Source organism: Acipenser ruthenus, chromosome 10 (genome assembly GCF_902713425.1).
Source record: "Acipenser ruthenus chromosome 10, fAciRut3.2 maternal haplotype, whole genome shotgun sequence".
NCBI classification, from domain to species: Eukaryota; Metazoa; Chordata; class Actinopteri; order Acipenseriformes; family Acipenseridae; genus Acipenser; species Acipenser ruthenus.
Genome location: NC_081198.1, coordinates 345,825 through 361,381, shown reverse-complemented (window position 1 = coordinate 361,381; position 15,557 = coordinate 345,825). Strand labels below are relative to the sequence as shown.

General features: G+C 51.9%; 2 protein-coding genes across 4 annotated transcripts; one reads left to right on the top strand and one right to left on the bottom strand.

The window, feature by feature from the left end:
• Window positions 1-528: 528 nt before the first annotated feature.
• LOC117412513 (eEF1A lysine and N-terminal methyltransferase) lies at window positions 529-7,180 on the bottom strand. 3 transcript variants are annotated; one of them, XM_034919365.2, is made up of 8 exons: window positions 6,438-7,180; window positions 5,370-6,126; window positions 4,208-4,407; window positions 3,650-3,842; window positions 3,206-3,382; window positions 2,608-2,820; window positions 1,588-1,719; window positions 529-1,361 (listed from the first exon to the last, which is right to left on the bottom strand). In XM_034919365.2, exons 1-8 carry the CDS (start codon window positions 6,588-6,590, stop codon window positions 1,084-1,086), a joined length of 2,103 nt encoding a protein of 700 aa, XP_034775256.2. In that variant the 5' UTR covers window positions 6,591-7,180; the 3' UTR covers window positions 529-1,083. The 3 variants fall into 3 exon arrangements, with proteins under 3 accessions (XP_034775256.2, XP_034775257.2, XP_058887381.1); XM_034919366.2 differs by having other exon boundaries at window positions 3,206-3,379; XM_059031398.1 differs by lacking the exons at window positions 529-1,361; window positions 1,588-1,719 and adding an exon at window positions 2,391-2,572.
• Window positions 7,181-7,255: 75 nt separating this feature from the next.
• Window positions 7,256-12,040, top strand: LOC117412529 (inosine triphosphate pyrophosphatase). Its single transcript, XM_034020987.3, has 8 exons — window positions 7,256-7,381; window positions 8,124-8,181; window positions 9,353-9,417; window positions 10,203-10,276; window positions 10,650-10,681; window positions 10,929-11,041; window positions 11,217-11,293; window positions 11,578-12,040. The coding sequence occupies exons 1-8, from the start codon at window positions 7,319-7,321 to the stop codon at window positions 11,699-11,701; spliced, it is 606 nt and encodes a 201-aa protein (XP_033876878.3). The 5' UTR covers window positions 7,256-7,318; the 3' UTR covers window positions 11,702-12,040.
• Window positions 12,041-15,557: the final 3,517 nt, after the last annotated feature.

Here is a 15,557-nt window from a genome sequence, read left to right as displayed (position 1 = left end):
GCACAGCCCGGGACTCGGGGAGAGCCGCAGTGCCAGCAGCACACAAGGGAGTATAGCAAACAGATGCAGGGTTAAACACCGGTTGCCTCCTTTCTTGAAATCTTTACAATTTTTTTTTTCTTAATTGGTCTCTACCCCTCCCCTCTGCCCTCTCCCCCTCCACCTCTCCTCTCTCTCCCCTCCCCCTCTCCTCTCTGCTGTCTTTATGTCCAAGTCGCTCAGTCTAGTGCTGCTCTGCTGTCTTTATGTCCAAGTCGCTCAGTCTAGTGCTGCTCTGCTGTCTTTATGTCCAAGTCGCTCAGTCTGGTGCTGCTCTGCTGTCTTTATGTCCAAGTCGCTCAGTCTAGTGCTGCTCTGCTGTCTTCGTGTCCGAGACGCTCAGTCTAGTGCTGCTCTGCTGTCTTCGTGTCCGAGACGCTCAGTCTAGTGCTGCTCTGCTGTCTTCGTGTCCGAGACGCTCAGTCTAGTGCTGCTCTGTTGTTCACACCCACATTGCACAGGTGATCAAGAGTAAACAACAGAGACACATTTTGTATGAAAGTTGTTTTATTGAGTTTCTCGTGTTTTGAGACAATCGCAGACGGGGCACCTTTTCATTCAAGAAGCCACATCCAGTCAGGGAATCACAAATACACACAAACAGAGGAGACATGTGGACAAGGGGCCGGCTTGCTGTGTCTTATTTCTTACATTGTAACAAAAAAAACAGCAATCCTCGAAAACAGCTTTGAAATGAATTAATAAGTGTATTTGGCGGCGTTGCAATGCCTTGCTTGCATCGTCATGCTTGTCAACCAGCTCTCCAGAGTCAGCACAGCTAACACAGGGACACACCCAATAGAGACACATCTAGAGACACTACAGAAACACAATCCACTGGAAGTCTTTCTCAGTGTCTTCAATGACTCGCTTTGTCGTTCTATTAGAAACGCTGTGCTATTGAAGACACTGAGAAAAACCTCTGGTTCAAATGTTTGTCACAGAACTGATCAGCTTTCTTTTAGTATTTCTGAATGCGCCTCACAAGGCTTGCATAATAAAGACCCCTCCTGCGGTGTGATGGCTGTGGGTCTGAGTGTCCCATCAAGCGATCCTCAGGTTCTCCAGTAGGGCGGCGATGTCGAGGCTGCAGTCCCAGGGCTGCCCCGGCCTCCGGAGCGCCCCCTGCAGGGCCTGGCCGGCCGAGAGCAGCTCCGGGGGGGTGAGTGCTTGCTCCTGGGGCCCCTGCTGGCACAGCAGGATCTCGTTCACCTCGTCCTCGATCCCGCACTCGTAGATCTGGGGGAACAGCCCCCGCAGCACAGACAGCACCCCGACACGCAGGGCAGGGTCCCGGCACACCAGGTTCAGCACAAACACACCTGCAGGGAGAGGAGAGGAGAGGAGAGGAGAGGAGGAGGGGGAGGAGAGAGGAGAGGAGGAGAGGGGACATGAGAGGAGGGGAGAGGAGAGAAGAGGAGAGAGGAGAGAGGGGAGGAGAAGAGGAGAAAAGTGGACAGGAGAGAGGGGAAGGAGATTAATATTATATTAATATAATATTTCCGATGAAGAAGGGTAGGTGTGCAGTCACAGGGAGTCTCACAGTACCTTGCGGGGTCAGAATGCTTTTGACTTTCTCCAGAAAAGACTGCTCCACAAAGGCAGGCGGAGGACAGCTCATCCCCAGAGTGGGGTCCTTGCTATCCACGTCGAACATGATGACATCATAGCTGCAGTTCCCTGGGTTGACAAGAGGAAAAGAACAAACAAACAAATAAATAAAAAGAAAGAAAGAGAATGGGAGAGAGAGGGAGAGGGAGAAGCTGGTACTCCCCCTCTGTGCCAGTGCGTCTGAGAGAATGGGAGAGGGAGAAGCTGGTACTCCCCCTCTGTGCCAGTGCGTCTGAGAGAATGGGAGAGGGAGAAGCTGGTACTCCCCCCCCCCCTGTGCCAGTGCGTCTGAGAGAATGGGAGAGGGAGAAGCTGGTACTCCCCCTCTGTGCCAGTGCGTCTGAGAGAATGGGAGAGGGAGAAGCTGGTACTCCCCCCCCTGTGCCAGTGCGTCTGAGAGAATGGGAGAGGGAGAAGCTGGTACTCACCCCCCTGTGCCAGTGCGTCTGAGAGAATGGGAGAGGGAGAAGCTGGTACTCCCCCCCCTGTGCCAGTGCGTCTGAGAGAATGGGAGAGGGAGAAGCTGGTACTCCCCCCCCTGTGCCAGTGCGTCTGAGAGAATGGGAGAGGGAGAAGCTGGTACTCACCCCCCTGTGCCAGTGCGTCTGAGAGAATGGGAGAGGGAGAAGCTGGTACTCACCCCCCTGTGCCAGTGCGTCTGAGAGAATGGGAGAGGGAGAAGCTGGTACTCCCCCCCTGTGCCAGTGCGTCTGAGAGAATGGGAGAGGGAGAAGCTCGTACTCACCCCCCTGTGCCAGTGCGTCTGAGAGAATGGGAGAGGGAGAAGCTGGTACTCACCCCCCTGTGCCAGTGCGTCTGAGAGAATGGGAGAGGGAGAAGCTGGTACTCACCCCCCTGTGCCAGTGCGTCTGAGAGAATGGGAGAGGGAGAAGCTGGTACTCACCCCCCTGTGCCAGTGCGTCTGAGAGAATGGGAGAGGGAGAAGCTGGTACTCACCTCCCTGTGCCAGTGCGTCGATGAGCTCCAGCCCGTCCCCCAGCGTTACAGTCAGCCGGTCGTCCTGCTCAAACCCGAACCACCCCGAGGCCACCTGCAGCACGGCCGGGTCGATCTCCAGAACCTGCACCCGGGACCCGCGCACATAGTCGTGGAGGAACTGGGGCAGCGCCCCCCCGCCCAGCCCCACCAGCAGCACCGATACAGGGCCCTCTGAAACAACCACAGCACCAGAGTGAGTGAGAAACACCGTGTCACCTCCACACCCCAAACCACCCACCCCCACAAGCATGCACACGGACGCATACTGAGACACACCCACTCACACACCCACTCACCCACACACACACCCACCCACACACACGCACGCACACTGAGACACACCCACCCACCCACCTACCCACACGGATGCATACTGAGACACACCCACTCACCCACACGCACGCACACTGAGACACACCCACCCACCCACACACGGATGCATACTGAGACACACCCACTCACCCACACGCACGCACACTGAGACACACCCACCCACCCACCTACCCACACGGATGCATACTGTGACACACCCACTCCTGTGATGCGTTTCCTGTACCTGCCAGGTCTGTGCCCCTCCCCCTCAGCAGCGCCAGCCCCGACACCATCACCCGATGATGCGCGCAGCACAGGAAGCTCCTGTCCACGGCCTGGCCCCGCCCCTCCGGGGGAGGAGCCTGCACCGGCCCCGCCCGCTGGCCTTTCTTCTTCCTGTTCCTCTTGCGCCCTGAGCCTGCTGGGACAGGAAGACGTGTCACTTCCTGTTCTGAGAGCTGTCATGTTGTGCAGGCTGGGTTCTGTCTGCTCAAACTGCGTGAAATCATCAGTCAGGGTGTCCTCAGCTCACCGCGCACCAGTGACCCCTGTAGTCTGGACGGGCACCTGCGTTGTCCTCTGACCTCTAAAATGAGCCCGGCTCTTTTGCACAGGGGTTGAGACGCTTGCTTGTGGTTCACACACATGCTCTCTGTGGGTCACTTCCCCTCTGCAGTGTGTGTGTTACCTGGGTTACCGGTCTCCCCCAGCAGGCTCTCGGACTGCACCACGCTGCTGTTGCTCAGGAAGACGAGCCGGCGGTACAGCCGCCCCTCCTCGCCGCGCACGTCCTCCACCACGAAGTCTCCACTGAGCGTGCTCGAGCCCCGGTGCATCACCGACCGCTGGCCCAGGTCGCCCCCTACTGACAGGAACGGGACCTGCACCAGGGGGGATAGAGAGGAGTTACTTCAGACTATAAACACACTGCAAACTCACACACACACTGCAAACACACTGCAAACACACTGCAAACACACTGCAAACACACACACACACTGCAAACACACACACTGCAAACACACTGCAAACACACTGCAAACACACACACACACTGCAAACAAACTGCAAACACAGACACACACACTGCAAACAGACACACTGCAAACACACTGCAATAACACACACACTGCAAAAACACACACACACACTGCAAACACACACACACTGCAAACACACACACACTCTGCAAACACACTGCAAACACACACTGTCCTCTCATTAAGTGGAAGCTCCGCCCCCTTACCTGGTGATTGGCTGGCAGTCCGGGCGGTGCCAGCTCCATCACCTTGGCGGACAGCTCCGATTGGATGGCCTCCATGTCCTGGTACTCCTGGTCGCGGTGCATCGCCACGACAACCAGTCTGCGGAACCCGGCGCTGCCAGCAAGCTGGCTCCGCCCCTCAGCCGTGCCGAACAGCCAATTCGTCTCCCGGCCCTGAGGCACTGCAGAACACAAGCCAATCAGAGAGGCGTGCAGGAGCAGCTGGGGCTCCTTGTGCACGTGGTGTGACAGACCCTGATCAGCACGAACCCTGGATTACCTCTCCAGACCTGGGCTCAATTAGAGTCACTCTTACAATTACAGCAGCATTGCTTGCTGATATTGCAATTCCAATAATGATCGAATGACAAATAAATGTGTAATTGATCAATTATATAGAATAATTACAATTACACCGGTGTGCCAAGATTGACCCCAGGAGGCACCTCACCTACCTAAACTACTCCTGATCAAGGTCTGTGAAACCAGCCACCAGTTTCTTACACATTGTAAACAGTACAAGGGTCAAACACACACCAAACGAGTGAGGATGTGTGTGTGAGTGAGTGTGTGAGTGAGTGTGTGTGAGTGAGTGAGGGTGTGTGAGTGAGTGAGGGAGTGAGTGTGTGTGAGTGAGTGAGGGTGTGTGTGTGTGTGAGTGAGTGAGGGTGTGAGTGAGTGAGGGTGTGTGTGTGTGTGAGTGAGTGAGGGTGTGAGTGAGTGAGGGTGTGTGTGTGTGTGTGTGAGTGAGTGTGTGAGTGAGTGTGTGTGAGTGAGTGAGGGTGTGTGAGTGAGTGAGGGAGTGAGTGTGTGTGAGTGAGTGAGGGTGTGTGTGTGTGTGAGTGAGTGAGGGTGTGAGTGAGTGAGTGAGTGTGTGTGAGTGAGTGTGTGAGTGAGTGTGTGTGAGTGAGTGAGGGTGTGTGTGTGTGAGTGAGGGTGTGTGTGTGAGTGAGTGAGGGTGTGAGTGAGTGAGTGAGTGTGTGTGAGTGAGTGTGTGTGAGTGAGGGTGTGTGTGTGTGTGTGAGTGAGTGAGGGTGTGTGAGGGTGTGTGAGTGAGTGAGTGTGTGTGAGTGAGTGAGGGTGTGTGTGTGAGTGAGTGTGAGTGTCAGAACAGCAGGCACCCCCCTCCCTCCCTTCCACTCACCGATAAACACAGCGAAATGGCTGGCTCTGTGCAGCGTGGCGCCGGCAGGGCTGTCCACGACGTGGCAGGAGTACCGTGGCCGGCCGGTGTGGGCATGGCAGAGCTGCAGGGTGGGTGTCTGGGCAGGGTCCGTGTGCGAGGCCAGTTGGCTCCGGAGAAGAGCGTAGGCTTGAATCTCCCTCACCGCGTCCAGCAGCTCCTCCGGGGCCCCTAGCCTCCTGGGGGGGCCCTCCTCCCCCTCGCACACCTCCAGGATTTGGGGCAGCGCGGCGCCGCCCTCTGCTGGCCGGCGGAACTTGGTGCAGACCAGCACAAACACAGGCAGGCAGAACCCTCCCTCCTGCCCCTCCACCCTGTGCACTCTCACCGCCCAGCCCTCCGCACTGAAGTGATCCACAGCAGCCCTCAGCACGTGCTCCTGGGCCAGCGTCACGCACACGTAGCGCCCCCCGACTCTCAGCACGCGGCACACCTCCGCGAACACGCGCCCCACGCGCCCCAGAGTGTCCGGCGAGCCGTCCGGCGCCAGGGCGTCCAGCGTGCCCTTGTCCAGCACGGCCTGGAAGCTGCCGTCGCTGAAGGGCTCCATGTGCTGGGCGTCGACGCACAGGAACGCCATGTCGGGTCGCCGCGCAGAGTTGCGCTCCTGCATGCGGGCGAGGGCGGTCGTGCTGATGTCGATGTTGGTCAGGGCGCGGTAGCCAGCGTCGTACATCTGCTCACTCAGCTCCGAGCTCCCACAGCCCACCACCAGCACCTGGGAGGGGAGCAGACAGCCGCTTGGGGTTTATAATAATCAGAAAGTAATAACAGTACTATGACTACTACTAATAATAACACTACTACTGCTACTACTACTAACAATAATAATAATAATAATAATAATAATAATAATACTGATAATAATAATAATAATAATAATAATAATAATAATAATAATAATAATACTGATAATAATAATAATAATAATAATAATAATAATAACACTGATAATAATAATAATAACCCTAATAATACTACTAATAACCGTAATATTAACCCTAATATTAATAATAATAGCTGGTGTACCGCGTCTGTCGGTTTGATGTATCTGTGCAGGACTCCGCACAGCTCCGTGTAAGTCCCGTACCACTCGAATGACTTGTCGCCGCGCTTCTTGAAGAATTTCTCCCAGTACTCCGCCGAGCTGAACTCCTTCGAGCTCTTGGGTAGCAAGTTCATCCTGTCGTGTTATCGATGCTTCTCTCAAATTAAAGATCTGTCTAAATGTACCTATACTGCGATACCACCCTAAAGTAACCTCGTAACTGACTACTGAACCAAGGCAGGCGCATTCACGACATGCGGACTCAGCTCAGAAAGGCGCCTCTTCTGCTCTGCTCAGGAATGTGTGCCGTAGGCGTGTAGATGCTTTATAATATTAATAATATCGGCATTATTCATGCGGCCATTTCGATCTGTCAGCAGAAATCAATCTGATCTACCACAGCAAACTAACACTCCGTCAAACAAAATACCAGCATCCTGTTAGATTCTGAAATCTGTAATAAAACCTGTTAGAAACCGAACTCCAGATATAACTAAAGATCAGACGCCAACGTGCCCGCCTTTCGATTTTAAAGAAATTCAACAATGCTGTAACTTATTCATAGCGATTTACGATCCCTGCGTCTTGATCTGCAGCGCTTTCATTGGTTATCTTACAACATCGGGTATATGTTATTAGATTTGATCTCAAAACTCGTGTCCCCATGTGTGTTTGCGATCAGCTGCTGTTTCCGACCGGGCCGCAATCTGCGTAGCTCTGCCAGCTCTGATTGGCTAATTCTACACGTTTCGCAAAGCGGACCTGTTCGTTGATTGGGCGCGCTGCGGTCCAGCGCGGTGATTGGTTCCCCGTGGTTCCACTAGGACCGGATGTTGAGTTGTCCGTGTGAGAGACAGACAGCATGGCAGCGGCTGTCGGCAGGAGCGTGGTGTTCGTGACTGGGAATGCGAAGAAACTGGAGGAGGTGAGAACTGCGAGATCAGACAGCGAGGGACCGGGACAGGGGACAGGGGACAGGGGACAGGGGACAGGGTGAGGGTGGGGTCGCTGCTTCTCACAAGACGGATTTCTACCGATCTGGTGCTGGGCAGACTTACTGTTATGAGTCAATGTATTTCTGTCCTGTTTGTTTCGTCTCCTTTTGCCATTGATTTTATAATATCATTTCAACTCGGCTTCTCTTGTCAGGACTGCATTGGAAATGAGATGTATATCAAGGGTTCTATCCTTCTTAAATACATTTGAAAAAAAAGAAACTAGTGGTAGGGTAATTTACAGTAACAATCGTAACACAGATGAAGCGAATTGTTTACGCAGCGTTTGTGTTTTAGGAAGTGTTTATGGACGCGACTGGTAGTACAGTGTTTTCAATGCAAGCATCTGCACCAAACACATTCCTAACCCTAACTGTCAGAGTGTCTTATTGAACTCCTCGTAAAAGCAGGAATGGATCAAACTGCTGGGCAATGGGAGTCGTATTGCCATCCCTGACATAACATGCCCCAGGTTTAAGAGTTTTGTGCAAATCATATTTTTACTGCCATAACATTTATTAAAGTCAATATATAGAAGTTGTGAATGGATGTGAAGATACTGTTAAGAGCCTCTTAAATCTGATTTGAATAGGAAGTGTATTGTATTGCTGGGAGGTGTTCTGGTAGTGTGTCTGTTTTATTGCAGCAATGCGTCCTCTCTCCTCTGAACAGGTCATTCAGATTCTAGGAGACAAGTTCCCCTACAAGCTGGTGTCCAAGAAGATTGACTGTAAGTGTAGTGTCTGTAACCCGCGCTCTGCCCTGTAAGTGTAGTGTCTGTAACCCGCGCTCTGCCCTGTAAGTGTAGTGTCTGTAACCAGCGCTTTGCCCTGTAAGTGTAGTGTCTGTAACCCGCGCTCTGCCCTGTAAGTGTAGTGTCTGTAACCACCAGCGCTCTGCCCTGTAAGTGTAGTGTCTGTAACCAGCGCTCTGTCCTGTAAGTGTAGTGTCTGTAACCACCAGCGCTCTGCCCTGTAAGTGTAGTGTCTGTAACCAGCGCTTTGCCCTGTAAGTGTAGTGTCTGTAACCCGCGCTCTGCCCTGTAAGTGTAGTGTCTGTAACCAGCGCTTTGCCCTGTAAGTGTAGTGTCTGTAACCCGCGCTCTGTCCTGTAAGTGTAGTGTCTGTAACCAGCGCTTTGCCCTGTAAGTGTAGTGTCTGTAACCCGCGCTCTGCCCTGTAAGTGTAGTGTCTGTAACCACCAGCGCTCTGTCCTGTAAGTGTAGTGTCTGTAACCAGCGCTCTGTCCTGTAAGTGTAGTGTCTGTAACCAGCGCTTTGCCCTGTAAGTGTAGTGTCTGTAACCCGCGCTCTGCCCTGTAAGTGTAGTGTCTGTAACCACCAGCGCTCTGTCCTGTAAGTGTAGTGTCTGTAAACCGCGCTCTGCCCTGTGTAGTGTCTGTAACCAGCGCTCTGTCCTGTAAGTGTAGTGTATGTAACCCGCGCTCTGCCCTGTAAGTGTAGTGTATGTAACCCGCGCTCTGCCCTGTAAGTGTAGTGTCTGTAACCAGCTCTCTGCCCTGTAAGTGTAGTGTCTGTAACCAGCGCAGTCTGACTGCGCCACGTTGAAAACCTGACACGTTAGCATTCTTTCATCATCCCATGACAAATTTGTTAAGCTTAAGTTATCTTTTTTAATGGTGCTTCCATGTAGGCATGCTGTTTGGGTCTTGTCAACTGAAGATATCTCTCCCTCCCTCCCTCCCTCTCTCTCTCTCTCCCCCCTCCCTCTCTCTCCCTGTCTCCTTCTCTCCCGCTCTCTCTCTGTCTGTCTCTTTCTCCTTGTCTCTCTCCCTCCCTCTCTCCCTCCCTCTCTCCCTCCCTCTCTCTCTCTCTCCTTGTCTCTCTCTGACTCCCTCTCTCTCTGTCTCTCCCTCTCTCTCTCTCCCTGTCTCCCCCTCAGTGCCAGAGTACCAGGGGGAGCCGGATGAGATCACCATACAGAAGTGCCAGGAAGCAGCCCGGCAGGTGAGGCAGGCAGTCTTGAGATCTATAATGTCATGTTTAATGACTGACTTTATTAACAGAGCAGAGAGAGGAGGACTCTCCTTTGCAAAGGCTGCTGGGGCCGGCTAGATCACTAGACTTTCATGCCTTTCGAATCCAGCTCAGAACAAAGCGACCGAGTTCATGACTCAGCAACAGCCCAGATCACACAATCAGAACAATCCGACCGAGTTCATGACTCAGCAACAGCCCAGATCACACAATCAGAACAAACCGACCGAGTTCATGACTCAGCAACAGCCCAGATCACACAATCAGAACAAACCGACCGAGTTCATGACTCAGCAACAGCCCAGATCACACAATCAGAACAATCCGACCGAGTTCATGACTCAGCAACAGCCCAGATCACACAATCAGAACAATCCGACCGAGTTCATGACTCAGCGACAGCCCAGACCACACAGTCCCAGGGTTTGAAAAGCTGTCCTCTCACACCGGCAGAGCTACTGAACTCCTGGATTCCATCTGCAGGAGGATTCGTTTCCTACCTCTGCATGCAGAGACAGACAGGCAGACAGACAGATAGACTGGCAGACAGGCAGACAGACAGGCAGATAGACTGGCAGACATGCAGAGACAGGCAGACAGACAGACAGATAGACTGGCAGACATGCAGAGGCAGGCAGGCAGACAGACAGATAGACTGGCAGACATGCAGAGACAGGCAGACAGATAGACTGGCAGAGACAGGCAGACACAGTCGCACTGCTCCTCCCTCTCTCTCTCTCTCTCTCTCTCTGCAGGTCGACGGCCCTGTGCTTGTGGAGGATACCTGCCTGTGTTTCAATGCTCTGGGGGGGCTGCCCGGACCCTACATGTGAGTATCACTAACCTGTGTGATTGTAACATGTGTCCCCTCCACTGCAATGGCATAGCGGACACTTAGTGAGTGGGGAAATAGTGACACCCAGTGGCACACAGCCTTCACAGGTACACGCTGGGCTCTTAAACACTCCAGCAAATGCAAACTGAACAAAACACAGTGTGGGAGGTAGAGGCTGGAGGTTAGGGTGGTGTGAGAAAGGACTGGATGATATAGATATGTATATATGTGTATGTATATGTGTGTATATATGTAGTGCGTGCTTGAGGAGCCGGTGGTTATCTCCTCTCCTCCTCTATGTGTTTCTCCAGTGCAGCAGGGTCTTGTTAAACTCCCCTTTCTGTCTGTCTCTCTTTCTCTTTTGCAGCAAATGGTTTTTGGTTAAGCTGAAGCCTGAAGGTAAGAGTTCAGGTCATTAATGCCTCACAGCTTTCTCTGCAGCACGGCACACATCCATGTGGGTTCTGTCTTGTGTGTTGAGTTTCGTGTCTCAAAGATGAGGTTTGTGTTGTGATGAAAACAGTGAAACACAAAACTCAGCAGTACAAAAACCAGTCTCCCTCTAAGCCCAGTCTCTGCCCTCCTCCTCCCCCCCCTCCCCTTCCTCTTCCTCCCTATCCCCCCCCCCCCCTCCCCCCTCCCCCAGGCCTGTACAAGCTGCTGGCCGGTTTTGAGGATAAGTCTGCGTTTGCTCTCTGCACCTTCGCGTACAGCGCTGGGAAGCAGGCGCCAGTGATCCTGTTCAGAGGGAAGACCGAAGTGAGTCCTATTGATTATCCATTATTTATTGATTGATTGATTTGTTTGCATAGAACACCAGGGTGAGAACATTTGAGGTTTTCCTCTCGCACACTCACACCCCTGTGCATGTGTCTTAAACAGCACAGTATACTGGTCTGTGTGGGACGGGTTATTTACTCAGATCTCTGTTTAGGGTCAAATCGTTGAACCAAGGGGACCCCGTGATTTCGGCTGGGATCCCTGCTTTCAACCGGATGGTTATGAAAAGACGTGAGTATCTTCAGAGGAACACGAATTCCTGCCTATCAGAAATGGGACATGCACTCCCTCTTGACTGCCCCCAGATGGCAGTGCAAGCCAAGCAGCATTCTCAGTTGTGTAAAGAAAGGACAGCAGCTCTGCTGTCTGCTGAGAGCCTCGCACAAGCCCTGTGAAGAGGACTGCAGTGCAGCGCAGTGCTTTCTCTCTCTCTCTCTCGTTCTGAAAGCCAGCGCTGGTGCAGCAGGGCTGGTGTGAGTTTCAAGTGCTTTCTCTCTCTCTCTCTATCTCTCCAGGTACGCAGAGCTACCCAAGGAGGTAAAGAACAGCATCTCTCATCGCTACAGAGCTGTCAAGGCCATGGCTGACAACTTCATTCAGCACTGTGATGACCCAGACAGCGGCTCCCAAAGCAGCTAGCCCTGGAGGCAGCAGCAGCGCCTGACCGCTGCCGAGACACCCTGCTTCCAGGGGAGAGGGCTAAACACATTGAAACGCTGGGGGGGGTTTGCTGCGGGACCCGGAGGACAGTGGACCATCGTGGACGCAGTTCCTGACAGCCTGGGGAATGCATCCAATCCCAAGCGGCTCGCTGGTTAACTCTTGCGCTGCTGCGGGAAGCAGTTTGTTTTCTTTTCTTTGGAATTCTTCCTGGTCAACAGAAAGAAGAGAGAAACTCCAGTGAAAAGATCAGATTAGTGCGTCCCGCAGGCTGCTTGTAAAATGTGATACTGCACAAATAAAACCTGCCTCCTTTTATACTGTGCTGGAGTTCTGTACACACACAGAGACACGTACACGCACGCACACACACACACAGAGACACGTACATGCACACACACACAGAGACACGTACATGCACACACACACAGAGACACACGCACACACACACAGAGACACGTACATGCACACACACACAGAGACACGTACATGCACACACACACAGAGACACGTACATGCACACACACACAGACACACGCACACACACACAGAGACACGTACATGCACACACACACAGAGACACACGCACACACACAGAGACACGTACATGCACACACACACAGAGACACGTACATGCACACACACACAGAGACACGTACATGCACACACACACAGAGACACACGCACACACACACAGAGACACGTACATGCACACACACACAGAGACACGTACATGCACACACACACAGAGACACACGCACACACACACAGAGACACACGCACACACACACAGAGACACGTACATGCACACACACACAGACACACACAGGGTTGGAGTCAGTATTGCATGGCTGTTTCTTCCATTCCAGGTTTTACTATGAGCTTGATTAGCCACAGTGGATAGGTTACAAGCTCAGGTGAGTCTTATTAGACTCATAGTGAAACCAGGAGTGGATCGAACCGCTGTGCATTGGGAGTCTTATTTCCATCCCTGCAGTGTACGTGTTGTCTGTGTGCAAGTGCCCTGTCTCACACTCAGCTAGCGAGGTCTCGGTCTGAGGTGGGAACAAATGAAGCTGCTGCAGCCCGGGGGTACGAGCCTCCTCTCGGTGTAACACGGTGAGTCACAGGTACAGACTGTCAGGTATGAAAGCTCAGAGACACATGCAATTACAGTGGCTGTGTTTATGTGGCTCTCTCGCAGAGCAGCCAGGGTCCCAGCCCCTCCACAGGGGGCAGTGCTGTACATTCTGGGCCCGGCTGCAGAAGCAGCTTCACTTCATCTTGATATTTGCAGGGCTAGGACCTCAAAGCTGTTCACTCCCATTGCGCAATTCTATCTGAATGGAAAAACAAAAACCCAGTCGGATTCTAAAAGGAAAAATAAACAACTATGTACAAGTTGCAAATTCCAGGGTGGAGCAGCAGCAGGGCCAGCGTGTGCGAGCATGGCAAGACCTGGGCCTCTGCCACATGCTCCCTCGTTTGACTGACGGCTGCTTCATGATTCAGACAGGCTGGCTCAGATTCCTCACATTCATTATCATCAGTAGTAATTTCAGTCGGGCTCTCCGTGCCAGCAGCTACAAAAACAAGACATGCGTCACCCCTGAAAGTGGTAATCAGACAGCAGGTCCAGCCCGAGCACATTGAAAACAAAGAGCGTCACTCGTGTCTCAACACCTTCCAGCTGCACCTTCCTCAGAGGGACTAGCTCCCTGCCTGCGTGTCCACAGATCACTTCTAAACTATTCCAGGAAAAAATATATTCTGAAAAGACTCCCCAACGCTGATTGTGGGGAAGCATTTCAGCGTTGCACAGGATTCACCTGCATGGGGTTCAGTGCACGGCGCAACGCCAACATGCTTCATCCCAGTCTGCTTTGAGGAGCCTTTTTGATGGGAGAGTTTGATTATCATTGAGGTCCATCACAAACAGTATAATAACTTGATGGTTTTTGGAAACGTTTTTAATCACAGCGCTGTAATGAGAGTGTTTAGATCAGTGCTCATTATTATTAAGGTGCTGGTAATGACAGCACTGGAGAGCTGAGAGAGGAGTGTTTTATCACTTTTCAAGGTGCAGGGGAACAGTACTGGAGAGCTGAGAATGATGAATGCTAAGGCTGGGTTGTAATTGATTGTGGATATCTCTGCTCTGCGAGCCTCCACATTTTTTGGCAGCAGCTCCCAGCATCCAGCCCTGACATTCCTCTCGCTCTCTACAAAGCCGTCAGGTATTTAGTTGTCCCCGGGAGCAGTGAGTCATGCTCCACGGAGGCTGGGAAGCGAGGAGAGCAGAGTAAACACACAGCTGCAGACACCGAGTACAGCAGAGCCCGTCACAAACTCACCACCACATTACAGCACATCGCAGTTACACAGATCTCCCCTTTCACCAGTCCCATTGCCATGGTCCTGTTGGCTTGGTCGCCAATGAAAGAAAGCAGTAAGAGCTGCCGGGAAGGCTGTCAGAGTCATTTATTGCATCTGCTTCAGGAACACCAATATAAAATCTGTTTGTAAAGATGGGTGTAGGCTGCTGAAAGCACCACGACCCGATTCTGCTCCAAATTAGGAAGGTCATTATTTTCATATCGTTCTTCCCATTGGCATGTCAATCTGAGAGTATGAGGGGTCATTCTGTGCAGTCCTGGACTGTGTAATATCTCTGAGAGTATGAGGGGTCATTCTGTGCAGTCCTGGACTGTGTAATATCTCTGAGAGTATGAGGGGTCATTCTGTGCAGTCCTGGACTGTGTAATATCTCTGAAGGATTGAAAAGCTGGGCTGTATAAATGTACGGTTTTATAGTCTTTTTTTATAAAGCAGCAGTTCATAAAAACAATAATAGGGAACAATAGTGAAGCCACATTATAGGGTATTAATCTGTTAAGAAACATATTAGATGATATAACACACATGGATCACCTCCTAATGCTTCATTCTGAGGGGTTAGTGCAGCTCCCAGGGAGCCAGTGAATTCTGCAATCGTCTGGGAAACAGCACTTCTTTGTTTAATTTCTTAAAGTTGAAAGCCTGGAGAGAGAGGAATATGTGCAACTCATTAGAGCCACTCTGGAATCTGTTTCAATCCCTCTGGCTGGTACGTGGGGAGCGATCCCTTTCTCAAGGTGTTTCAATCACTCTGGCTGGTACGTGGGGAGCGATCCCTTTCTCAGGGTGTTTCAATCCCTCTGGCTGGTACGTGGGGAGCGATCCCTTTCTCAGGGTGTTTCAATCCCTCTGGCTGGTACGTGGGGAGCGATCCCTTTCTCAGGGTGTTTCAATCCCTCTGGCTCACCTCGCACTAGTGACCCCTGTAGTCTGGCCGGATGCCTGCGGTCCTGCCTGTAAGCTGCGTTGTCCTCCAACGCAGTAGCTCTGAGGCGGCTGCACAGTGAGTCTGCAGAGTGAAAAGAAGCGGGCGGCTGACAGCACAAGCTGCGGGGGACAGCGTGTGCTCGTCTTCGGCACTCCCGAGTCAGCGCAGGTGGTGTAGCCGTGAGCTGAGCCTAAATCATAATTGGATGCTCTAAATTGGAAGAAAATAATTGGCGACTACTATATATAAAGATTTATATCCCAACAGAATATCTTCCTATTAGCAGTGAGACTGTACTGAGCTGCTAGCTCTGCTTCCGCTCTCCTCCTAGCAGGGCCGGCAGTTTCTTTGAGTCCTGAAGGTGTGGAAACTCTTTTACCTGACTTATACATTTTGGAAAATATGATTCCCTTATTTCTGATTATTATTATTATTATTATTATTATTATTATTATTATTATTATTATTATTATTATCATCATTTCAAAACAAATAAACTAACGAGTACCC